The sequence below is a fragment of the Muscardinus avellanarius genome, assembly GCF_963383645.1.
Source record: "Muscardinus avellanarius genome assembly, chromosome: 4".
NCBI lineage: Eukaryota > Metazoa > Chordata > Mammalia > Rodentia > Gliridae > Muscardinus > Muscardinus avellanarius.
In genome coordinates this window covers 104,875,020-104,900,345 of record NC_137789.1, presented here as the reverse complement: position 1 = coordinate 104,900,345, position 25,326 = coordinate 104,875,020, and the positions used below count along the sequence as shown (strand labels likewise).

Genomic DNA, 25,326 nt, shown 5'->3' with positions numbered 1-25,326 from the left:
TTAGTTGCAGGGAATTGACTGCTCAAATTGCACTTGTGGAAGTGTGGATACATCGAGGGAAATGAACATTCATCTGCCTCCTAGAATACCAATAAGATGAAAGGTTTATTTATAGCAGAAACATTCCCCTCTGAAGCAGTTTGTTTCCTGGCATTGGTCATCAGAGCTCCCCTCCCCCAGCCTGTTTTTTGTTTTTTGTTTTTAACTTTGCAGGCGTTGGTCTTTTGCTAAATGTAAATACTGACCTGCAGGCACTGTGCTGCTTTTCCTGTAGCCAGAGTCCTTATGTGGAATAGGCTTAGAGAGAAAAGGATTTTTTTTTTTTTGTTCTCCCAGACATCTGTGGTTAATTATTTACTTTTTCCATATTTTTTCTTAACCCGAGTAAGCCTGGGTGATAGGTTAGCATACAAGAAGAGCAAACATCCAGTAACATTTCCTGTCATTGACTGGAGAGTTGAACTTCCCTTCCTTGCCTGCCAGTAGGCATGGCTTACAGTCTTGACATTGCATATTGCAGTGGGGAGACCACAGAGCAGAGGGAAATTGGCTGCTGGAATCGGTTTGTCATGAATTATTCATCCGCTACCTCTGTCCCTTGAAAATCAGCTGGAGGAAGTAGTCCAGTTTGATCCAGGAGTGTTGCCCTGGGGCCAGCCCCAGCAAGCCCCACATATCCTGTGGCTACAAGGATGCCTTTCTGCTCACTGCTAGGGGGAGGCAGCTGCAGGGCAGGCAGAGCCCATCCCCAGCATGGAGCACAGGCGCCATGCTGTGGGGGACTGCAGCACTGAGGAGACACCGATGCACTCCTGCTGGACAATGAAGCTTCAGGTAGGCAGAATGCCCTGCTAGCAGTGCTGGGCTTCTTCCAGATTTGAGGGATGCCCTTAGGCTTTCTGGAACAAATAGATGAAGCAGTCTCTATAGAGATACCCCATCTAAGAATCTTGGCAGTGCACGTATTAAAGGGTGTACATTGTTTTTAACCAAAGTGTTCCTTGAAATTGTGGAAACTATTTTGAAGCCAATAAGCTTAAATGCACATATTATAGCATGCTAATGATATCATCTTACTTTTGTTCTAAAAAATATCTTTTTTATTGATGTAGTGTTACCCATTTGATTTTAAATCATGGACTTTTGAATCATGGCTTTGGAAAATCTTGAGAAAGACAACTTATTTCATAATTTGAATGAGTACAGCTGCAGGCTCTTTTGCTATTTTCTACAGAAAGCATTTTCTCTGAAACTATCTCAATTCTTTCTGCTGAAACATTCATTCTGGAAAGATCTTTTAGTTTCTCATAGGATGGAAAAATGTATAGAAGACAGAACAAAGGGTCTTTGTTCTGTTTGTTGCTATTGTTTACTGTGTGTGTGTGTAAGTAAAAGCCAGACTTGTAATTTCATTTGGCAGAGCCGTTCTGACATAGCCATTTGCTTTGTCTGTCTGCTTTTGTATGGATACTCTCTCTTTTAAAAACTTTGCTGAGACTGTAAGATTCTCTTGAGCTATAAAACACAAAAATAGTAAAGATGAGAAGAAGCAGAGCACCAAGGAATCTGAGCCAAATTGGATACATTATCTTGTTAGTAACTATCATTTACCGCTTTACACCTAGAATAGACTCTGTGAGCTCTCCACCAGCCTGGGAAGACAACAGTCTCCTGCAGCATGCTTCTGAAACTGCATAGAGCGGGTCTCACCTCACTCACTCAGCATTCCAAGGGCCTAGAGCAGCCGCTGGCTCATAGTAGGTTGTCAGTAACTGCTTCTGAATGTCCCTCACTCTGTGCGGAGGACTTCTGTAGCCTCTGGACAGAGCTTGGTATTCATATAGCATTGCAGGAAGTAGTAGTATAGTTTCTATAGCAACTTTTATAGCAAACACATTCTGATTAGTATTTCAGCTTCAAGGTTTTGTGTACTAATTGGATGCATCATTTTTAAATGGCAGAAGTTTATCTGTTCATTTTACTATTTATATAGTTAATATTTTTTTAAAAACTCAGTAGTCCAAAGACCTTTGTCTTCAGCAGAACCTTATTTCATATTCAGAAAATGCATTTGAAAATAATTTTTATGTATTGCTAGTAGGTTATGATTCTAATCATACCACATTTATCTACATTGTGTGTTGGGGGAATACTATGGATTAATCTTGGGGACATTTTACCTCTGAGCTATATACCTCTAGCCCTTTTTATGTTTTTATTTTGAAACAGTCTGAACCTGTGATCCTCCTGTCTCAGCCTTCCAAGTACAAGGATTATAGGCAGATGCCACCATACCTTTCTGTTCATGCCCCCCCCCCCCTTTGGTGGTGGTGATACTAGGGATTGAACCCAGGGGCATTCTACCACTGGGATATACCTCTAGCTCTGTTATAATTTTTAATTTTGAAACAGTGTCTCACTAAGTTGCTGAGGCTATCCAAGAACCTGCAATTCTTCCTGTCTCAGCCTTCCAACAATTACAGGTGTGGACCACTATGCCTGGCTTTTTTGTGTAGATTTTAGAAGGCATTTTATTTGTCTGTGTCAGAGGGTAACCCTAAATGTGTGTATTTGTACTTCCATCAGTCTTAAACTCGAGCATGTATGGTGCTAAGCAAGGCAGCATACTCTGGGTAGTCACACCACATCTGCAATTGCAGAGAATCTGGAGGTATTCTCCAGAAGCCCACCAAATAAAGGAGAAGCCCCAATCCAGAGGTTGCAGGAGTGGCCCCAGCACAAGGAGTTAGCTGTTAGGGTCATGTGTTTGGTCATCTATTTTTTTTAGACACCTGTTACTTCATTATTGTCCAATTAAAGCATAAAGAAGTACGGAAGCAGACAACCATACTACTGTGAATTTGGACTATATTGCTTTCCTTAGGAAAAGCAATTGTTGCATTTTTTGCCTTACTTTAATTATATTACCTTACTCCTTTTGTTAAAATACAGTGTTATAAACTGTAGGGTTTCCCCCCTTTTGTGACACGATTGTGTTTCCCTGAAATTAAATTTCTTGTTAAAGTTGTAATAACTTCATGTGTCCCAAGTTTTAAGTTTGTACTTCATATGGAATGATATTGTGTGTGCCATTTTTGTTGTTCCTTAAAACTACTTTTCTTTTTCTTTTATTTTTGAAATGTAGATTATATCAGTGTCTCTTGAGTCCGCTCTGCTGGCTATATTAGCCTGCTAAGGCTGACGTACCAAAATCCCACACACTAAGGCTCTGACAACAGAAACTGATTTTTTCAAGGTTCTGAGAGATGGATCAGAGGCCAGCACAGTTGTTTCTACTGAGGGCGCTGCCCCTGGTGTGCAGGTGGCACCTTCTCTCTGCATCCTCTTGTGGCATTTTCTCTGTGTGTACATCCTTGTTGTCAGTTTCTCTTTTTGTAAGGACATTGGTCCTATTGGGCTAAGGTCCCTACCATTATGATCTCATGTAATCTCAGTTACTTCCTAAAGCTCATGTCTCTAATTTGATCATATGGCTATAGTTGAGGCTTTTTTAAAAAAATTTTATTGGTGCATTATATTCATACATCATATTGGGGTAAAAAAAAAGTGTGTACGTACATGTGCACATCACCGATTTAACCCCTACCCAATTCCCACCACATTCTCTCCCCATCCCTCCTTCCCATGCTTGGCTTAGTGGTTGACTTTGATATGTTTAAGTACATTGTGTGTTTTAGACAATTTACTTATTCTCCCCTCCCATCCCCTCATTTAGGTTGTCTTGTTTGCTCCTCTATAGGATTTTCTTTTTCATCTAGAATTCCTCCTATGACCCATTTCTCCTTAGCTTTCACATATTAAGGAAAGCATCTGATTTCTTATTTTTTGTGACTGACTAATCTCACTTAGCATAATGTCCTCCAATTCCATCCATTTCCCTTAAAATTATGTAATTGAGGGTTTTTTTGATGACTGAGTAAAATTCTATTGTGTACATATCCCACAGTTTTGTAATCCATTCATCTGTTGATGGACATTTTTGCTGGTTCCATAGTTTGGCTATGGTGAATTGTACAGCTATGAACATAGATACATATGCATTAGCTTGGTGGTTTGGTTTCCTATCTTCTGGGTAGATACCCAGAAGTGGTATTGCTGGATCAAATGGTAGATTTGTTCCCATTCTTCTGAGGATTCTTCATACTGTTTTCCAAAGTGGTTGCACTAATTTGCAATCTCACCAACAATGTTTTAGAGTTCCCATTTCTTGAATTTAGGGGGCACATAATTCTGTATACTGCACCGACCACACCAATATTTTTAAAGTAAGATTTTAATACCTTTCTATTCTTTTCAAGAAAGTAAAATTGTAAACAATTTGAAACTAAAGCTCCAAACCACATAAAATCCCTATGAGTTGGAAAAGTCTACTTTTTAACATGCCCATATTTTGAGAGACTGTAGAATTCCTTCCCATTCTGTCTTCCCCTGCCTGTTCCTCAAATCATTATTTAAAGAGGTTTTCAATCTGGCTTCCTCAGAATCAGCAGTTGTAGGTAGGTGTATCTGTCAGCATTCTTGCAGCCATAATCTAAATATTGGACCACAATACTTAGAGGAAAGAAGATTTATTTTCTGATAGTTCTAAGCTCAGTCCACATGAGGCAGGGGCCACGGATCTCAGGGCACGGTGACGGGAGAGCACATGGGCTCTGCTCCTCACAGCACAGGGGTCAAAAGCAACAAAGCAGGGGGAGGAGGGACTCTGAATTCTTTAGGGTACATTTTATATCTAACTATAACATTTCACCCCAGCATCTAAAGAGCTCATTCCTAGCTCAGAATGCAAAATGTGTTTAGTGTTCTCCAAGAGTACCCACAGTCAAGTTGAACTCTTCAGTGAGTCCCTGTAAAAGACAAGATCAAAATAAAAAGCGAGTTACATGCATCCCATATGCAGTGGCAAGACATAAAAACTTTACATTTCCAAAAGGAAGAATTGAGCCATAGAAAAAAGGAATAGTATCAAAACAGTAATGAAAGCTGGCATGGCAAGCATTTGGTCTTACATCCCCACTTCTGATACCATTTGTTGTATCCACTGGTATTTTTGCAGCTATAATGTCAATGTCTGACCACATAACTTAGAGCTAAGAAGACTTATTTTCTTATGTAAGGTTTCAGACTCAGCCTGTGTTAGGCTGGAGTCCAGAGATCTCAGAGCATGGTGGAGGGAGAGCACATGGTTGTACTCGTATCATGGGGACCGGGAGCAAGAGAGCAGGGGGAGAAACTTTATATAATCCCCAAGGCAGCCCCAGGGACCACCTCCTCCAGCCACACCCTACCAGCCTGCTGGGTACCTTCCGGGTAAATCCATTACAGTAGATTTCTCCAGTGCTGGGATTGCAACCCTCATGACCCAATTGCATTGGCTCCAAACATTAAGTGAGCTCTTGAGGGGACATTTTAGTGCTTGCCAGGAAGAGGTATAGGGTTGAATTCTGACAGAACTGTGTTTGAACTGATTCCACTGTTTCCTTCCCAGCCCCTGGTAACCACGAGTTGAGAGGCTCAGAAAATTCCTGAATTTATGAGTCAAAAAGTTTCGTTTTACAAGTGAGGACTGCACTTCTGTTAGGGACATGGCTGATTGGTTCCTCAACATCTGTGTAGTCAAATATAATTTGTCTTGGCCAACAAGCAGAAACAGTAAGTGCAAATCCATATTCTTTAGGGCAATGCATTCAAAACTGCAGAGATGCCAGTTTATACCTGCTAAGTAGGCTGTCATCAGAATAACAGAATGAACGTTGTTGAGGATGTGGGCAAACTGGGACCTTGTCCACACATTTCTGGTAAGAATGAAAAGTAGTATAGGTGCTATGGAGAAGTTTGGTGGAGCTCCAGTTGTTAAACAGCACTGCCTACCATACGACCCATCAATCCATTTCTAGATTTACAAACCCAAAGAACTAAAATCCAAATGTTCAAGCAAAAATGTGGGCATGAATGTTCATAGCAACACTATTCAGAATAACCAGAAGGAAAATAACCCAAATGTCCATTGTGGATGAGTGGGTAAGCGAGATGTAGTGAATCCACACAATAGAATATTCAACATGAAGGGCGTGAAGTGCTCAGGTATGCTGCAACATTGGTGAGCTCTAAAAACATTGTGCTGAGTGAAAGAATCCAGCGACAGAAGCCCACATATTTATTGTATAATTCTATTTGTATAAAATATCCAGAAAAGGCAAATTCAGTACATCAGCGGGTGCCTGGTGAGGGGAGAGAGGAATGAGCAGATGCTGAAGAGTTAGTGGGGCATAGACAAGAGGATGATGGTTTTAACACTAGTCTCAGCAACTTAGCAAGATTCTCAGCAACCTATCAAGACTGTTTCAAAACAAAAAAATTTTAAAAAGGGCTGGGAGTATTGCTCAGAGGTTGAATGCCCCTAGGTTTAATCTCTAGTACCACCAAAGAAAAAGTTTGGGGGTTTAACTTTAGAATAATAAAAATGTTCTGGCACTAGATAATGATAATGGTTGCGTGGCATTGTAAGTATGCTAAATATCACTGCATTGCATGCTTTAAAACGGTTAAAAATGGTAAACTTTATATGTGTTAACCACAAGGAAAAAGAAGCAAGAAAAGATGAGCTTGCAATGAGAAAAAAATAAAACAACCTATGAGCTTGCAATGAGAAAAGATAAAACAACTTATGAACATGTACTAAAGAAATATAATTTACTCATATGCTATGAGAGTAGTAGACAAATGTTTCACCAGGTTGAAGGAAAAAAATCAACAGAGCAACAATTTCGGTGGAGAAAAGGAAGAATTACAAGTGGAGACACAACTAGTTTTTCCATATGGGGATAAACTTAATTGACATCACTCTCAGACAGGACACCACTTTTATATCTACCAGATACCTACAGTTTATTTGCAACAAAGAACTAGCAAATACTTTTCCACTGTAACACATTTTTTTTCTATAGGCTCTCCTTTTCATATAAAAAACCAATGTCCTTTATTCATACATGAAGTTATTTGTATCAGTGTAAAAGACTATGGGAGGGGGAGGCAGAGTGGGAATCCTGCACACATGTATGTGTCACTCCGAACCTCTACAATTCACCAATAAAAGCACTAACAAAAAATTAATCCTCATAGAAAAGTAATTCTTGATCACATCCGATAACATCTGTTTGGTTTTTGCCTGTTTTATTTTATAAAGGCACAGTAAGAATGGGCCTTCTTGAGTTTGTCTTGCTGCAATTTGCCTTGAGGAAGCTCAGGTTGTATTTTTTTAAAGCCTCTTTAATGTGTGTTCCTAAGGCTAGGAATCCAAGCCAGGAACTTAGTGGATTTCAAATATAGTACCTATAAGAATTTTTTGCTGTCTAGAAAATAGAACATTCAAACATTATCAACAGTATTCCCAAGAAAAATTACAATCAACCTCATCAGTTCATTCAGCCTTATCTAATTAATTCTTATGCCACTGGTTACTATTCTTAGGAATCCATCTTCTTGATTTATATTTAGAATGTCTACTTTTCAAAAGAAAGGCATAGTGTAGAAAATTACTGTATTCAGTTGCTGGGACTACTAAAGCAAGATACCTCAGACTGGGAGCTTAACTAATAGTTTGGAGGCTGATAGTCTGAGCTTGTTACCAGCTGGATAGGCTTCCTCTGAGGTTTCTCCTTAGCTTGTAGATGGCTCTTCTCTTATGTCTTCATGTGATCTTTATCACTTGCCTGTGTCCTAAGCTCCTCTTATAAGGACACCAGTCATAGTGGATTAGGGATCTCCTAAATTGCCTCATTTTAATGTAATCAGCTTTTAAGTCCCCCTCAGATATAGTCTCGTTCTGAGTTATTAGAGGTTAGGACTTCAATATATGAATTTGGAAGAGGAGTACAGAGTTTATGCTATAACTCTTATATATCAGGAAGATTAATATAAAAGCAAAACTGCCAGGTAGGAACTTGTATCAGTTGGCTTTTTCATCGCTATGACCAAAATACCTGACAAGAAAAACTTAGAAGAGAAAACCAGTTGGCTCATGGTTTCAGAGGTTCAGTTCATGGTCAGGTGACACCACGGAAGAAACTGCATGGTGGCAGGGTGTGGTGAGGAAAGAGGCTCAGGGCAGCCAGGAAGCAGGGTGAGAAAAGGGCCAGGGACCCCTCCCACCATGACCTACCTCCGCTAGCCGCATTCCACTTGCCTACAGTACCATCCAGCAAATCTGTTTAAATCATTGATTAGTTCACCCTAAGCTTAGAATCCTCATGATTCAATTATTTCATCTCTGGACATCTGTGCATTGCCAGTACATAAGCTTTTCTCTGGGGGACATTCTATATCCAAACCATGATGGAAGAATTCCAGTGAAGAAAGTCTAACCTAGGGGACTGATAATAAAGATGGAAATCAGGTTTGAGATGGGGAGACATCAAGGTGGAGGAGTTAATACAAGACTTTGTGACTGAATGTAGAGGATTGTGAGGGCAGGGGCCAGCAGAGCTTCAGATTTCTGCTCCAAGAGGAAGAACAGATTGATGGAGCTGTGAGCACGGAGAAGTTCCTGTTGGGTGCCCAGAACTTTGGCAGCCGTATGATTCAGGTGAAACTTAGTGGTTCTTCATAGCATGGACTGTAGCATGTGTCACCGAACATGTGGCCTCTCACCTCTGAACCTACACCTGAGCGTGTCTTTTTTTTTTTTTTTTTTTGGTGGTACTGGGGTTCTTGGAAGCTCTCTACCTCTGGGCTGCACTCCCAGACCTATTTTTATTTTTTTATTTGGAAACAGGGTCTCTTAAGCCAGCGAGACTGGCTCCGAACCAGCACAATCCTCCTGTCTCCGCCTCCCAAGCACGGGGATTACAAGCGTGCGCCACCACACCCGGCTCTGAGTGTGTCTTAAGACAGGTATTATTTTTAGTTGATTTGAAATTCTTGGGTTTTTTCCTGATAATTTTTTTCAGGGTATAAACTACTGTTTTATTAATTTTTCCCAGTTCTCCAGTATCTAATATCTGGCTGCACACATCTAGTACATAGTAGTTTGTGCATCTCAAATTCCAGTTACAGGAAAATTTGTCAGTAAGATTTTTGGGACCAGTGAGTTGTTCTTTGTATATTTCTATCAAAGCTTGATATTTAACACTTGTTTGGTTTTCTTGCAGAATGAGAAGACTTTGGGACATTCCATGAGTCATTCAAGCAACATTTCTAAGGTAGAGTACAACAGAATATGTTATTTCAGTGCCTTGGGGCTTTTGTATTCTTACACCTATTGCATGTGTTTGTGTTCCTGTCATTTAAAGACTCTGGTTCTTGATGTGTTTCTGTAATCTGCTCTGGGATATATAAGATGTATGGCAATTATGTTTTTCTAGTGAGGCAGTTTTGAGTATGTGTCAGGAGAAGTGAGGTACAGGGGAAATTTTCATGTCTTCCAGAAAATCATATCAGGCAAAAGACATCTTAGTAACCAGAAATGTCTGTCGTCCCATTTAGGATTTTGACCGAGAAGTAACACAAAGCCAACCACAGTAACATGAACATCTATTTATATTGTTCAGCAGCAGTGTGTCTGGAGACAGGTGCTGCAGGGCAGTCTGAGGTGGATGTAGGTATGGTTGAGTGCTATGGCTTGCATCTGGAATGTTTCCCACAGTCTCTGTTCTTGACAATTGGGTTCCCAGAACAATAGTGGACAGAGATGAGGCTTCAAGGAAATGAGTGAGCTCTGGGCCTCTGACCTCCCCTGTCCTAGAACTAGCAGGCAGCTCCCTCACTGCACAGAACCAACACACCTGACTGTTGTCAAACAGCATCAGATCCTGGTGACCTCTTGGACAGATGGGGCCCAAACTGTTCTTAGTGGCGGCTGTTACTATATTTACTGTTGGTCAAGGACAGAAGCTTTTCCTTCCTTGTTTGTACACATTTTGATTATGTTCTGTCTGTGTTTAACTGTGGCTACTGAGTTCCTTACTCGGTGGCACTTACTGGGGCCATTGGAGGTGTCTTCCTTGAAATTTTTACTGTTCATAGAACTTCCTAGGAAATCCATTAGTTTGAGATTTGTCACAAAGTGTATCCCTCAGAACTAAGAAAGTTAGAATGCTGTTAAAGTTGTTAGGCTGAACCAGTTCAGTACTGCCAGGGGGAAGGTGGGCAGGACCCTTCATAAGATAACTTTGTTGTAGAGAATGTAGTGCCTTATTGCAATGTGTGTCAAATGAACCTGCTGTTTGTGGCTACTTTTAGGCAATGACGTATAAAAACCCTATCTTCAGTGGAGCAGACATATTTTATCAGATGCTTCATACCCTTGAGATAAAAGGTAAAAGGAAAGGAGGTCAGAACAGGGGCACATTTTCTGCTACACAGAATCCTCGCTGCCTTTGCCAGTAGACCCTTCTTTATGCCTCTGCAGTTTACCTTTTGTTGGTTGGGTGTTAGAGGATGAGAAGAGATAGAAATAAACCTCAGTCTGTTTCATAGTGTTTTATCTAGATTGGATTTCAGGGTTTCCTAGTGGCTCATTCTCATCACCAAAGTGTAAGTGGTTCAGTCACCTTTATTTTCCTTCTTTTTTTTTTTTTTTTTTTTTTTTTGTTAACAGTACTGGGGATGGAACCCAGGGGCATTATTACCTCTGAGCTACACACATAACTCTATTTTTTTCTTTATTTTGAAACAGGGTCTCACTGGTTTGCAAAGGGCCTCTCTAAGTAGCTAGGGCTGGCTATGGACTGCGATCCTCCTTTCTCAGTCTCCCGAATGCTAGGATTACAAGTGTGTGCCACCACGCGTGGTTCAGACTAAGCAGGGGATACTTAAGCAGGAGGTAGATAGTGGGCAGGAGCCAGCCAGGATGGAGGCAAACTGTGGTAGAAAGAGCTTGTCCCTCCCAGGGAAATTCAGTGCTTCCAGGAAGCAGAGAGGCAGTGAAGGCTGTCATGGACCACTGCAGGTGTCTGGAGCCCATGAGGCTGTGTGGATACAGCTATTCCAGTGAGTTCCTTGACCTGAGATCCTTTACAGACAAATTGGAATTCCTCGAGGAGAAGGCCTGAACCCACCATCCAACTGGACTTTCTTATATCCCCGGATTGGCCAAGGCCATGCTTACCAAAGGTGGGGCTTTCAAAAGCCTCTTGGCAGCATGTGGGGCATGGGCGCAGCACTCTACCCATTATGTTAATTTACCCTGAGGGAAGGCTTCTTGTCCAGTGCTGGTCCAGGTAACATCATTGCTGGAGCAAATCTTGGTGGGTACACCTGCCCGTAGAGAAAGCAGTAGGAGCCCCCAGCAGGTACCATCTCCAGGTTCTCCAGCTCTGACCGAAGACTGGCACCCCTGTGAAATAATTTTTAGAGCTCAGCATAATTGTATTCTTATACCATGAGTGATAGACCTCTTCTTTGGCAATAGTCTTGGATAGAAGTCAGACTGGACATTGTAATGAGCATTGAAGGTCACTACTGTACTGATAGGCAAACAGAACTTGATAAATTTGAGCAGTTACTTGCTTAGGCCCCTTGAATAGTTTCTGGTCATTTTTCCTTTAGACAGAAATAAGATATAGCAGGATGTCCTATGTGAGGTGTATGGACAACCTCAGGAGGGAGCTTGCTGGCTTGCTTTTCCTTAGAGGCACACCCAGATGTAGTTGTCAAGGCCAGTGTTGGCTTCTCTTTTCTAGAATTGACCAATGACAGGCAAGGTTACTTGGACTCCTGGGTGTACATATGAGACAGTGGGTGTTTTTAATTTATACTGGAGAAAATAGTTATCTCCAAGACAAGAGACTTGTTTTATGCAACAAAAGCAAGAGGACTGCATTGAAGGGATTGGCAGTACCAGGCAGCAGCAGCCTGCTCCATCTGCATCATGGGTACCATTTGGCCCCGCCTGCATCCCAGCAGAGCCCAGGGAGCAAAGCCTGCTATGTGGGTCCTCTTCTATAAGGTCAAAGGATCATATTTTTGCATATTTCTTTCTTCTTATTACTTACAGTTTAATTTTGGGTTAAGTGATAGGCTAGCAGTTTTCCAAGACTGACTCAGGATCTTCTGGAAGTAGGGGGTTGAGTTTCATGATGCTACTGAGTTCTTCCTTGTTTTTTCTACTACATTCTTAGGAGCACACGCTGAGCAATAGGTAAGAGATCATTTTCCATCAGACCCTAGTGGAATATGCTCTTGTGTTTTAATATGTCCTAATGCAGTAAATATTGAGTGCAAAAGCTCATTGGGTAAGGGCACAGCAGTTTTAAAGAGTATGAAGCAGTCCTTAGACTGTTTTAGAGGCGGTCTCCCCAGAATATAGTTGTTTGATTCATTCAAAAAGTATTCATTTAACACCTGCTATGTGCCAGGCTAGATAGCCACATCTTCAAACGAAGTTGATGTATTGTTCCACATCTTCAAACGAAGTTGATGTATTGTTCCAGAAACACCTTGATGGTACTGTGGAAGAAATGAGCAGGGTACACAGACAGCAAGTGGTGGGGGGCCCCAGGCCTGCCAGGTGGGTGTAGGAGCATTCTGGAGGACCAGGAGGTAGGGGTCCTGGGCTGAGAATTGTGGGCCACTGGCTAGCAGTGGAGTACAGAGGCCCCTCTAGGGACAGCCAGGATGGAGGCCAGTGTGGAGGTTTCAGGCAGGTCTCTGAACCTTCCTTTAGATTGTGTGAGTGAGCTTGTGCTTCAAAAAGAAGACAGATTTCTTATGCCATTGTGTGTGTGTGTGTGTGTGTGCGCGCACGCGCGCATGTGCGTGCGCGCCCATGTCTTACTGGGCATTGTACCTCTGAGTTATGCTCTCAGCCCTTTCTTTTTTCTTTCTTTCCTTTTTTTTTTTTTGTGGTACTGGGGTTCCTGGAAACTCTTCTACCTCCGGGCTACACTCCCAGACCTATTTTATACTTTTATTTGGAAACAGGGTCTCTTAAGCCAGCAAGGCTGGCTCCGAACCTGTGTGATCCTCCTATCTCTGCCTACCAAGTGCAGGAATTACAAGTGTGTGCCACCACACCTGGCAGCTCTCAGCCCTTTCTATTTTCTTTTATTTTTATTTTGAAACAAGGTCTCACTAGGTTGCTGAGTCTGGCCTCAAACCTCCAATCCTCCTGAATCATCCTCCCAAGTACTGGCATTACGGATGTGCATCACTGTGCCTGGCTCATTGGCCACCTTTTACCTCACATGGCTTTGGAGGAAGAGCCCAGAAGTCAGGGTCCTGTGCTCCAGGCTGTCGTCTCATCTCTGACATGCCATTTACCTTGAGCCAAGCCCAGCCGAAGAGCAGCTTGGGCAGAAGCTCTATCTCAGGCGGGTGGATGGTGGTTGCAACTGTGGGGATGTATCTGTATATAGCAGATACAGAACCTGTAGTGCCCCGTCCGGACTGTCAAGCAGTGGGGGTCTGAGTGGAAGCATCTCAATGAAGCGCACGTGGAATGGTGTGTGGCGTTTGTGTCTCTTTGGGTTTTGTTTGATCCCTGCAGTAGGCCTGGGGATTGTTGACATGATTTTTCAGTGATTGAACCCCTGTGCTGTGGTGTGCTCCAGGGAGGAGTCTGGAGCACTATGAGCTCCCACTTCAGAATCCGTCCAAAGGAGAGCTCTTGGCAGTGAGAATACGTTTCAATTGTATTTGCAAAAGTCACAGTAGTAAAAGGTTTTTGAGATCGATGAGAGACCCATTAGGGAAGGCGGCCCTGAGAAGCCCTAGGGCTCTGGCTTGGCTCTAGCAGGGCGGTGACACATGCCACACATTGTGCTGTAGATACATTGCTATTGCAGCTCTCTCTGAAAGGCCAAGGATGAGAAGAACTTAGTGATAGTGCTGCTCGCTGCTAGGCAAGGCTAATAAGAGCCATCTATCATGGGTGTCCTTGGGCATTCATCTCCTCCATGAATCCTATGTTGTATTTGTTACTTTTGTGGTCAGTCTTATTAAATGCTTCTGTGAGAGCTTGTTCTTGGCAGTCCTTCAGCAGAGTCCACGTTGTGTCCATCAGAGCGACCACAGAGTAGCCTCTCCTCCTATAATTATTCTCATTTTTAGAGTCAAATACAACTGGGTATTTATAGAAATCAGACTCTCATGATTGAAATATTGGTTTTAACAGAGTAACTTCTATGCTAAGCAGAAAGTTTGCTGAGACACGATCATGGTCTGCACGTCTCAGTGTCTAAATGCCACGCGAGGCAGCACTTGTCAGTGCCACCAAAATCAGGCTGAGCTGGCAGTTAGCAGGAGCTCTCGGCCTCTTAGTTTGGAGTGAGAGGATAGTAATCTTTATCAACCTTTTGGGCAGGGTGCACTAATTAAAAGGTGGTCTTAAGGTAGGATAGAAGAAATAAAAACAGGTAGAAAGGAGACATAAAGGAAAAAGAAGGAAATATAATTTTAAAGTGCCAAATACTTTTCCAGACCTGTCACTCCCAGATTCTGGTAAATCTGTAATTTGCCTTGTGTACTGTTGGCCCACCAAATGGTTTAACCAAAGAGATATGATATTTTGAGAAACCTATAATTTGAGAGGACCTTCAAGAGTTACTGATCAGATAATGGAGACCATGTCAGCTAAAGAATCCTGAGAATGACAAGGCTACAGTCAACTGTTCTGAGATCACTGGATTGATGTCATCCCCACATAGCTTCCCATACCTGCCCCGCCAAGTGTCCTTTTAAAAAAGACCTGGGAGCCAGGCGTGGTGGGGCACACTTGTAATCCCAGCATTCGGGAGGCTGAGACAGGAGGATTGCAGTTCATGGACAGCCTCAGCTACTTAGTGAGGCCCTTTGCAACTCAGTGAGACCTTGTTTCAAAATAAGGAATTAAAAAATAGGGCTGGGGGCATAGCTCAGAGGCAGATGCCCTGGGTTCCATCTCCAGTACTGAAGAAAAGAAAAAGAAAAAAGAAAGAAAAAAGGAAAGAAAGGAAGGAAGGAAGGAAGGAAGGAAGGAAGGAAGGAAGGAAGGAAAGAAAAGAAATAGAGCTGGGAACTCCCTAAATGTACCTTTTGTTCTCTAGATGGCCACACTTTCCCGTGAATATGTACTCCTCACTTCCCTAAGAAACATCTGTGCTTTTATTGTACCTCAAGCTGAAATTCTTTGCTGTCATATACGTCAAAGACCCCACTGGTCCTGAGTTGACTCCCTATCTCTGGAAACTCCTCAGACCATCTTTTCAGACAGATGATGTCAGAAGACATCATCTGTCTTCTCCCATGGCAGTCTGGTAAACAGGATTTCTAAAGCATCTTCCTGCCACACTGCCTGTGAGTGTCCTGATAGTGGACCTTAGAATAGAGAGATTATTTTAGGGTACAGACACCAGTGGAGTCCCATGAACTCTGAAAAGCAGAGATCTTTTTTTTCTTGCTGGTAGCAGATGGGGAAGTCAGAGAGATGGATGGTACTAGAGACGGGGAAGGGTCCTGTGATGGGCCATGCACATGGCCCTTGAGTGGTGGCAGGCAAGTGGGCAGGACCCTCTGTCGTCAAGTTGCACTGACCAGCATTCAGCCAACAAGCTGAATGAGTGATGAGGCACCTCCAAGAAGAAGGGGACCTTGAGCAGAGACCCTCAGCACTCTGTGCCTGGACTCTGGGGTCCTTGAAGCTGTGTGATGGTATACTTGAGAAGTCCAAGCCGCCAAGTCTGTGGTGCTTTTTTACCCAGCAAGAGAGGCCTCACACTGATGAGGAGAGACCTTCTCCCTGGGAGCTAGCAGGGCCATTTGTCTGCACATCTGTGTGTTGACAGCGTAGCGTGACCTCTTGATTTAACCACCTTCTTTGACTAATTTTGATGTTTTGTGTTTTCTTTGTAGAAATAGTCATACCGTGGCTTTGCATTTACTTTGATCATGAACTCTAGTCAGACATAGGTTCACACTGGAATCCATTCACTCCCAGCCCAGAGACAGAACTTCCTCCTTAGCATGTCAGATGCACTCTGAGCACTTCTCTTTTACTCTTTTATTTGGTGTTTTAAGGTATAGGCCACGACCTGCCAAATCTATTGCTTTTCCACCAGTTATCCTGAAGTTAGACAGTTGTCACAGTTGGTTGTCTGTCTGTAGTTTTGTTTTACTTCCTAAACTATTAATCATAGGCTTTTTTTTTTTTGCTCAGGATAAAAGAGGCATACCTCTCCTGAAGGGTCCATGGGGAGAGTCAACGCCCCTGCCAGGAGCTGGGTGTTCCTTTGTCGATCTGATCACCTGGCCCATGGGTGCAGATGTGCGGGGGGAAAATCCCTAAAGGGAGAATTGCTTGGACAAAGTGAACGTGCCCTCGTTCTAAAGGCTGCCTCCACCCTAAGGTGGCTCTGCCGCTCACTGTCTTACAGCAATGTGCAAGCACTCCGGTTTCCCCACACTCTCACTATCCCACCACCTTGTACACCATTTGATTTTAATTTTTGCATTTCTTTTGTTACTTTTCATTGTGAGTGAGGTGAAGCATCTCTTTGTGCTGGAGAGCCCTCTATATATCGGTTGTCTTATTTTCTACTAGGTCATCAATTTGCTGTCCTATAACTGGAGGTCACTTGTAAATGTGAGCTGTGCTTGCCTCTTACCCTTCTTATCAACTCTCTTCTCATATTCCAGCTTAAAGACAAGCTCATCCAACCAGACCATTCCTTGTGGTCCTGCATCTGCTGCTAAACATTACACAGGCTGAGGGCCTGAGACCCCAGTGTTTACATGTAGCTTTACTGGCTCACGAAAAGAAGGTACAATGGGGTTCACAACAAGAGGAGGAGGAGTGGAGCCGGGCATGGCACACTCCTATAATCCTAGTACTTGAGAGGCTGAGACAGTAGGCTCCCAGGTTCAAGACCAGCCTCTGCAACTCAGTGAGACCCTATTTCAAAATTTGAAAAAAAAAGTGCTGGGGGTGTAGCTCAGAGGTAGACATCTCTGGGTTCAATCCCCAGTACCAAAATAAATAAATATGAAAAAGAGGAGGAGGGGTGGTAGAGAAGGAAGAAGGAGACAGTCTGGGAAGGAGCCAGGGAAGGAAGTGATGCAAGAAGTCACCTGGCGTCCTCAGGGAGGAGGCAGTATGGAGTCTGCTGAGGAGAGTCATCATCCCCCAAGGCAGCAGGTGCTCCCAGAAGGAAACAGGAGTGAGAGGTGCCCATTCCCAGGGCTCTGTAGTAAGTCTTCATTGGTGCCTTCTTAAAACCATTCAAAACTGAATCTGATAGGAAAGGCATTAAGAGACTCGATAGAGGAAGCAGTTCAAATAATGTGTGTGTGTATGTGTGTGTGTGTATATATACACACACACACATACACACACACACACAAAATAGCACCCATGTTGCAAACAGGAATGAGGAGAGGAGAGAACAGGGTGCAGTCTGGAGGGAAGCACACTAAGTGCGGTGCACGTGCATGTTTCTGTCATTTGGAATCTCATTATGATGTATAATGACCAATAAAAAGATACTTTAAAAAGAGAGACCGAGTTCTAGCAAAACAGACTGAAGTAATTGTCATTCCTGGCAAATAACACCAGTTGGAATTTGGGCGTGGAAAGAATCCAGAGGTTTGTTTTGGTAGAACTCATCACAACGTAGCAAGAGGGGATTTTCATGAAAACTAGTTTATTTTGAGACTCCCTTACATTCATTTAATGCTTGGAAAGTCTCTTTTGGGAACCGGCAGGAAGCTTCAGGAATCAATCGGAGGGCTTCAGTTTTCTTGGGACACAGAGCTTTTCTCATAATGGGCAGCTGTAACTTCTCTGAGTAGCCTGTGTAATCTGACCCCATGGAGGGTGAGCCAGACACTCAGCATCAGCGTTGTGTGGCACAGCAGTGCCAGCCTGGCTCTGAGGATCAGCGTTGTGTGGCACAGCAGTGCGGCCAGCCTGGCTCTGAGTGCCACCTGCGCGCTGTTCTCGGGAAGAGCCAGAGAGTTGCCGAGGTCTTGTGCTGGGGAGCCGCCTGCTGAATTGCTGACCTTTGATACCCCCACCCCCTGACCTCCCCAAGAGCTGTGGAAGATGCTGGGTTTTTTTGTTATGGTCTAGAAGACTGACCTTCTAGATCCTTGTTGAAAATTAGTAGATTTTACTCATCTCGAAACCAACAACAAATCAAGCTCTTTAAAATTGCTCTGGTTCTGCATGGATGGATTGTGAGCCTTGGGACATCTGCTCTTCTTTGCCTGGTCATAGAAGGGGCCTCTTCTGAGAGCCCTGATGGATGTTTTTTTTTTACTCTTGTTAGAAAGGAAGTCAGCATTTGTTGAAGTTCATATTTATGTAAAATAATAGTACGCAGAGTTTTAAAATGTCCTTGAAATTTTATCCTCTTATTGGTGTATTTTAACTATATATCAGTGAAATAGAGTGATAGAAACACATGTGCACAGCATGTAGTGTTTTTCCCTCCACATCCCAGCCCGCTCCCCTCTCTTCCTTCTTCTTACATGTTACTGAGCTTGGTAGTGACACCTTCACATATGGACCCAGTTCAATTTTATTTTTGTCCTCCCCACCTCCCTCCCACAATCCCCTTCTCCTGATCAGTTGTTCTACTGATCTCTGCCTTAATTTTTCTGAAGTCCCTTTTCTTCCTATTTTCTTCCTAGCTTTCACAGGTAAGAGAAAACAGAAATGCTCTTCACTTTCTAAATCCTTGAAATGCTATTATCTGATAAAGAAGAGACTTTTTTCTGTCATTGAAGGTCTCGTGGAGGCTTTGACATGACCCCCTGAGGGTTGCTTGTAACATTTTTCTGGATGTGGGAGAGGATGAAGTTAGTGCAGGAACATCAGTAGAGGGTGATGAGAGTATCCCTGTTTCCTAAATAAAAACTGAGCAGTGGCAGACTCTCCCTGCCCTGCTGTGAGGCCATTTTTCCTTGGGACTGCTGCCACCATATTGGCAGCTTTGGTGTCTGCTGCCAGTGCAGACACACCTGGGTCAGTCCCTGCCATGTCTCTGAGGTGGGAGCTATGTAGGGACCAACTCATGCCCAGTGAGGAGGAGCCTTCCTTGCAGGGAGAGAAGAAGTAGCTCTTGTCGCTGGGCCTGTGAGACACAGAGGGAGTAGCAGCGCCCTGTCCACAGGGGTCCTGAGACCCCTCCTTTTTTTTTTTTTTTTTTTTTTAGGAAAAATCATGAAAGGTGCTAATGGAGGCTACTTTAGGGAGATCTTTTTTTTTTTTTTTCCAGTACTGGGGATGGAACCCAGGGCATTTTACATCTGAGCTACATTCAGGCCCTATATTTTATTCTTAATTTGAAACAGGATCTCACTCAGTTGCAAAGGGCCTCACTAAGTAGCTGAGGCTGTCCATGAACCTGGATCCTCCTGTCTCAGCCTCCCGAATGCCAGGATTACAAGCATGTGCCACCACACCCAGCTTAGGGAGGTCATTTTCATGATTCCAGATAAACTTCAGATTCCTAAGAATCTTGACCAGTGTTCATAGCACATTTGTTTAGGAAATAGATGTGGGTTCTTGGTGATTCAGAAGATGTACTTGTGAGTAACAGTGAGAGGTTTTGGAGTACACATGCAGCAAGCCAGCAGGGGACTCCCTGGCTCAGGTTCTTGAGATCATTGAGACTTAAAACGATGTTTAATCTTGCACACTGGGAGAAGGAGCAGCAACCCAGCCCTGGCTTTCTCTAGGATGGCGCATTTGCTGCATGGTGGGGCAGGGTTTCAGGGTAGGTAGCAGCAATGTCGTTCTGGTGAACAGGTGCCATGGGTCCCACAGGTGGAGTATCCTGGTGTGGTACTCAGAGCACGTGGGCCTTGGCCTCAACGAGAAAATGATGGGCTGGGTAGAGCTCCCCTAAATCAAGGAGCAGGGCCTGGAGAAGGTGAGCATAATATGGGGTAGCATTATTTGTACTGTTTCCTTCATCGGTCCTCTCCCCCTCAGCCTTTCTCTGCCAGTCTTCTACTGTTCTACTGGTCTGTCTGTCTTATCAGAAGTCTCCCCTTTTTTCCTATTTTTTTCCTAGTTTCTACATATGAGAGAAAACATTCAACTCTTGATTTTCTGATACTGGCTAATCTGACTGCATATTTCCTACATATATATATATATATATATATATATATATATATATATATATATGTATATGTATATGTATATGTATGTATGTATGTATATGTATATATGTATACATATATATGTATATATGTGTAGGAAATATGCAATCAGATTATATATATATATATATATATATTTTTTTGCAAATGCACAACTTTGTTCCTCAATATTGCTGAGTAAAATTCCATTGTATGCATGTACCACATTTTCATTATCCATTTGTCTGTTGATGGATACCTAGGCTGGTTCTATAATTTCGCACTTGTGCTGCTATAAACATGGATATTCATGTATCACTATAGTATTCTGACTTTAATCTTTTAGAAAAATGCTGAGGAGAGATATAGCTGGTTATATGGTAGTTCCATTTCTAGTCTTTTGAGCTCCAGTTATAATCCCACCAATAGTAAATAAAAGTTCCCCATATTTTTACCAACATTTATTATTGTTTATATTCTTGATGGTTGCCATCCTAACTAATTAGATGGAATCTCTGAGTCATTTTAATTTGCATTTCCTGAGTGCTAATAGTGTTGAACATTTTTTTCATACATTTGTTGGCCATTTGTAAATTTTCTTGGTTATTTTTAATTCACATTTCCTAGGCCTTGGGCTGAGCTGTGGCTTGGGGGCCCTGTAGTCAGGTTATTTCCCTTTGCATAGGGAACCGTGACCGAGTTGTGAGGTGTTATGGACCAGTACATGGGCACTGTGCTTAAGGTTGTGAGGTAGGAGAGTGCCCTCAAATTGTAGAGCCAGGAGTAGGATTGTCTTAGGAACTGAGTGAAGAAGCACTGAGGGAAGCGAGTGCTGGCAGGCATGGTGCCTCAAAAGTCTTTTACACTTGCATAGCACTTTCTAGTACTTGCTTTCTTGGCTTACCAATGAACTGAGTATGTTTAGATGCTTAGGAAACACATAGCCACCGAATCTGCGAGAGCTGGGAAGTGATGCTCTGTGGTCTCAGGTATCTCTTGGATACACTTTTATCCACTGTGTCAGGTTCACAGCCCGGTTATATTAGGGTGATGGGATAGGTTGCTGAGAGACCAAGGAAGATACCCAGAGATGGTGTAGGAAGCGTAGAGTTAATTGAGAAATGTTTAAGGGGAAATTCCAGTGGCAACAGGCTAGACAGGTGTACCTCTGCCACACACAGTGCTTCTGATACCTTGCCTGAAAGCAGCACATTCTGTCCCTCTCTGCTCTTTGTGTAGGAACAGCTGCCTGGATGAGCCCCTCTCTCTCCATAGTGCTGGATCCCCACCGGTTATACAGGGAGGGGTTGGATGTCATGGGTTAGGTTACAGAAGCAGGGACATCATCAACATCAGTTTGCTTGCATGCCAGGTTCCTAAGGAGCAACTGTGCTGGCCTGTGTGCCGAAAGCAACTGTCCTGCAGCAGCATATACTTCCCTGCCTCCCAGTGTGCAGGAGAGAAAGCCAGTGTCCTTCAGGGTGGGATGTATCTGGAGGTCCAGTCCAGGCTCACTATCATTGTTCCTTTTATGCGAGTAGGTTTTGGGGAGAAGAAAAGGGACATTCAGGGACATATACTGCCCCCCCCATCTCCTTAAGGACAGTACATGCAGATGAGAAACAAGAGTGCTGTTGTAGGTGTTTTGCCTAGGCTTGCAGGACCTAGTACGAGTTCCTTGCCAAGCAGTGGGGCTTGGCTTTTCCACCCACTTCCATGCACAAGGCGGTGGTGTTTCCCGTTCTCATGGCCCCTCCTGAACACTGACTGAGTGTCTTTCCAGGCTGGGAGTCCTCCTTCGGCGTCAGCTCCAGTGTCCGCCTTCTCTCGCACTTCTGTCACGCCGTCCAACCAGGACATCTGCAGGTAACCCTGGCTTCCTGTGCCAGCGTGGCGCGTGTCGTCCTGGAGATGAGCAGTAGTGTGCGTGGGCTCTCGGTTTTTGTTCAAGCATGCTTCCTGTAGTCTGAATACCGGCCAAATTTTATGTCTGTTTGCTCACAGAATTACCACACAAGCTCGTTTCTCCACTTGATGTCTGCTCTCTTTTGAAATGTGTCACCTTCTGTGCTTCATCCCACTGTTCTGTATGCAGTTCCAGTGCAGCGCTTTCTGAGTGTTGTCGCCACGGTCCTGTGCAGTCTGCTGTTGTCTTGAAAGCTCCTCAGTGCCAGAGTTCTCTGACACAAGGGCTCACTGTGACAGTTATCTGTAAAGACACATTGCAGGCATCCAAGAGCAGTTTCTTCGGATCAGAATGGGTCCAGGCCTTGAAGCCTGAGGAGGATACTAAAGCCAGAAGAACACTAACATTCTCCAAGTCCCTAAACGATGTGGGTGAGAGGGCCCGGGATGCTCGGGAAAACTTCGGCTATGTGGAAAGAACCTGTTCTGAAGGCAAATTGGTCCTTCCTCAGGACCCCTGTCTCCAAGGTAACAGGTTCCGTTGGAAAGAAAAAAAGGTGCTGAACCGCAGACCCCTTGGCAGCTCCAAACCATCTTGTGTGTCGTCCCTTTCTGCCAATCGCTCACTTGCCTCAGAGGTGGATGCCGGCAAGGGGGGCCCGCATGCCCCGCTTCTGGAAGAGAAGGTGGATGGCGAGGTGGGCTCACGAAGGCGGCGGCTGCTCCGATACCTGTTCTCACTCTCCCGCGCCTCGAGCGCCAGCAGCCTGCACAGGTTCCACGAGCTGGAGAGCTGGGCCGCCCACCTACACACCGCCAAGTCCTCCAGCGGCCTGGCAGGGAGCGCGGGCTTCTGCTCAGACGACATGGGTGATGACGACGTCTTCGAGGACAGCACGTCTGCCAAGCTCAAGTGCAGGGCCCTGCGGGCGCCCCTCTGCTCAGCGGAGAAGGACAGCGACCTGGACTGTCCTTCTCCACTGTCTGAAAAGCGCACCCCCACCTCCCCCGTGTCGGGGTCCGCCTCAGGGGATGCCTGCAGGTGGGTTTGCCAGGAGCCGCCCCTCGCCTGTCTGCACGCACCTCCATGGCCTCGCCTTGCTTTAATATGTGAAGTTTCAGGAAAAAGAAGTGAGGGGACCCCATAGCCAGTGATGGGGTCATTGCTTTCTCCAGGAGAATGGAGTATTGTTGCTATTTGGAAAACAAAATTTTAAAGAGGAAGAAGCTACACATATTAAAGGCCAAACTGACTTTTCTCAACTAAAAATAAGTACACTTTGCATAAAGAAATTAGAAGACAGAAAATAGAAAACAGTACCTCCAGCTTCCCAGCTTGGGAGCCCCAATTTTAAGCATTTGCTGCCCCTGCCATCCCTGTGTTTATTCATCTTTTCACCCCACCACCCCATGAATGTGGGAAGCGGCTGTTCTGCAGCAGCTCCTTCCTGTCTTCTTCTTTCCTTGTGGGGGCCACCCTGCCCTGTCCTCAACTTGCCTTCCACCCTCATCTTCTCCACATCCTTGTCTGGCCCCACAGCTCTCTGTTCACTTCTGCCGCTCCTCCCATGACTCCCCAGGCCGACCTTACCCCAGTGTCCCCTCCTCGGTGCCACATGTTACATCTCTTGGATCAGAAACCCTGAGCCTTAAGCAAACAGCCCCTGAGTCTGGCCAGGTCAGGGCCTGGCTCCTTTCAGAATACCAGTCCCTACTATGCCCCAGCTGTTCGAAAAGCCTGTTTGAGTTTCTGGAGGTTAGTGGTTGCACCCTGCTGCATGCTTCCCTGGAAATGATGGCTGTGTGAAAATTAATTCCCACTTAGTGCTGTGAGTGGGCTCAAAAAGAGACGTGAAGCTGCAGCCTTTCTCGGGGTGAGATTGTAGGTGCAGGAGAGGTTCTGTGATTCTCTGTAACTCCCTGAAAAGGGGCAGGCAGGGGATCTGTGGCATGCTAAAGGGGAGGCCAGTGATTTCAGCTAGCGAGTTCTTGAGTCCTGCAGGATTTGGGGAGTGCTAGATTTGTGTGACATTGACATTTCTTCTCTTGCTGTTTTTAATGTCTTGTCACCTGGAAGATGACTTCATGTTGCCTTTCAGAGAAGTCCTTACATCTTATCCCCAAAAGAGCTTTGTCGTTTCTTATATCGTGTTTTTCCTCTCTGTTGCCAAGCGTGATCCATCAACAGATGAATGGATTACAAGCGTGTTGCCAAGATGTCCATCAACAGATGAATGGATTACAAAACTGTGGGATATGTACACAATGGAATTTTACTCAGTCATCAAAAAAACTCAATTACATCATTTTCAGGGAAATGGATGTAACTGGAGGACATTATGCTAAGTGAGAGTAGTCAGTCACAAAAAATAAGAAATCAGATGCTTTTCCTAATATGTGAGAGTTAGGGAGAAATGGGTCATAGGAGGAACTCTTGAAAGAGGAAATCCTATAGAGGAGCAAGCAAGACAACCTAAAGGAGGAGAAAGGAGGGGGGAAGAGGAAAATCTCTAAAACACACAATGTACTTAAACATATTGAAGTCAACCACTAAGCCAAGCAAGGGAGGGAGGGACGGGGAGGGAATGGGGTGGGAGTTGGGTAGGGGTTAAATCAGCGATGAGTACATGTTTGTACACACAAGTTTTTTACCTCAATAAGTTGTATGAACACAATAAACCAATAAAAAAAATTGAAAAAAAAAGTATTGCTGTTGTTGATCTGAGTGTTTCCCCTAAATCACTCTACAATGCCTCTAATTAGATTTGTCCAACCGAAGGATGCATACAGTACTGATTTAAAATAAAGGAAAACTTTTTTTTTTTTTTTTGGTGGACTGGGATTCCTGGAAACCCTTCTATCTCCGGGCTACACTCCCAGACACCTACTTTTTATATTTTTATTTGAAAACAGGGTCTCTTAAGCCAGCGAGCCTGGCTTCAAACCTGCAGGATCCTCCTGTGTCCGCCTCCCATACACGGGGATCACAAGGGAGTGCCACCATGCCTGGCTCAAAGGAAAACTTTTAGGTAGCGAAAAGCATAAGTCTATGATTAATTGGCGGGGGAGAAGCTGAGATAGAGTTGTTCTTTTTCATTGCCAAACTTCAGGAGAGATATTCTCTCCCATTCTTGGTGTCTTGTGTCAGAGTTCAGAATGTAGATAGCTCAAGGGGTCAGAGAAGAACCTAACCGGATTACTGGCTAGAGGGCTCACTGTTTCTCTGAAATCTAATCTCAGTCTAACCCTCCAATCATCTGAGAGAAGGACTCCCACCAGCACTCACACCAGGCTTGCTTAGCAGGGTGCTCAGTCCCTGTGCGTCTAGAGTAGGTG

At 44.0% G+C, this 25,326-nt stretch overlaps 1 protein-coding gene across 1 annotated transcript in view; it reads left to right on the top strand.

Annotated features, from left to right (window-relative positions):
- The window catches only part of LOC308262380 (uncharacterized protein), a gene marked incomplete at both ends in the record, with an annotated part of 37,311 nt that extends 14,173 nt beyond the window's left edge, over positions 1-23,138 (top strand). Inside the window, 3 exons of the mRNA XM_080694802.1 lie at positions 9,171-9,221; positions 21,869-21,951; positions 22,181-23,138. Coding sequence (XP_080550928.1) covers positions 9,171-9,221; positions 21,869-21,951; positions 22,181-23,138 — 1,092 coding nt within the window. The remainder of the gene's footprint in view (positions 1-9,170; positions 9,222-21,868; positions 21,952-22,180) is intronic.
- Between the last annotated feature and the right edge of the window lie 2,188 nt (positions 23,139-25,326).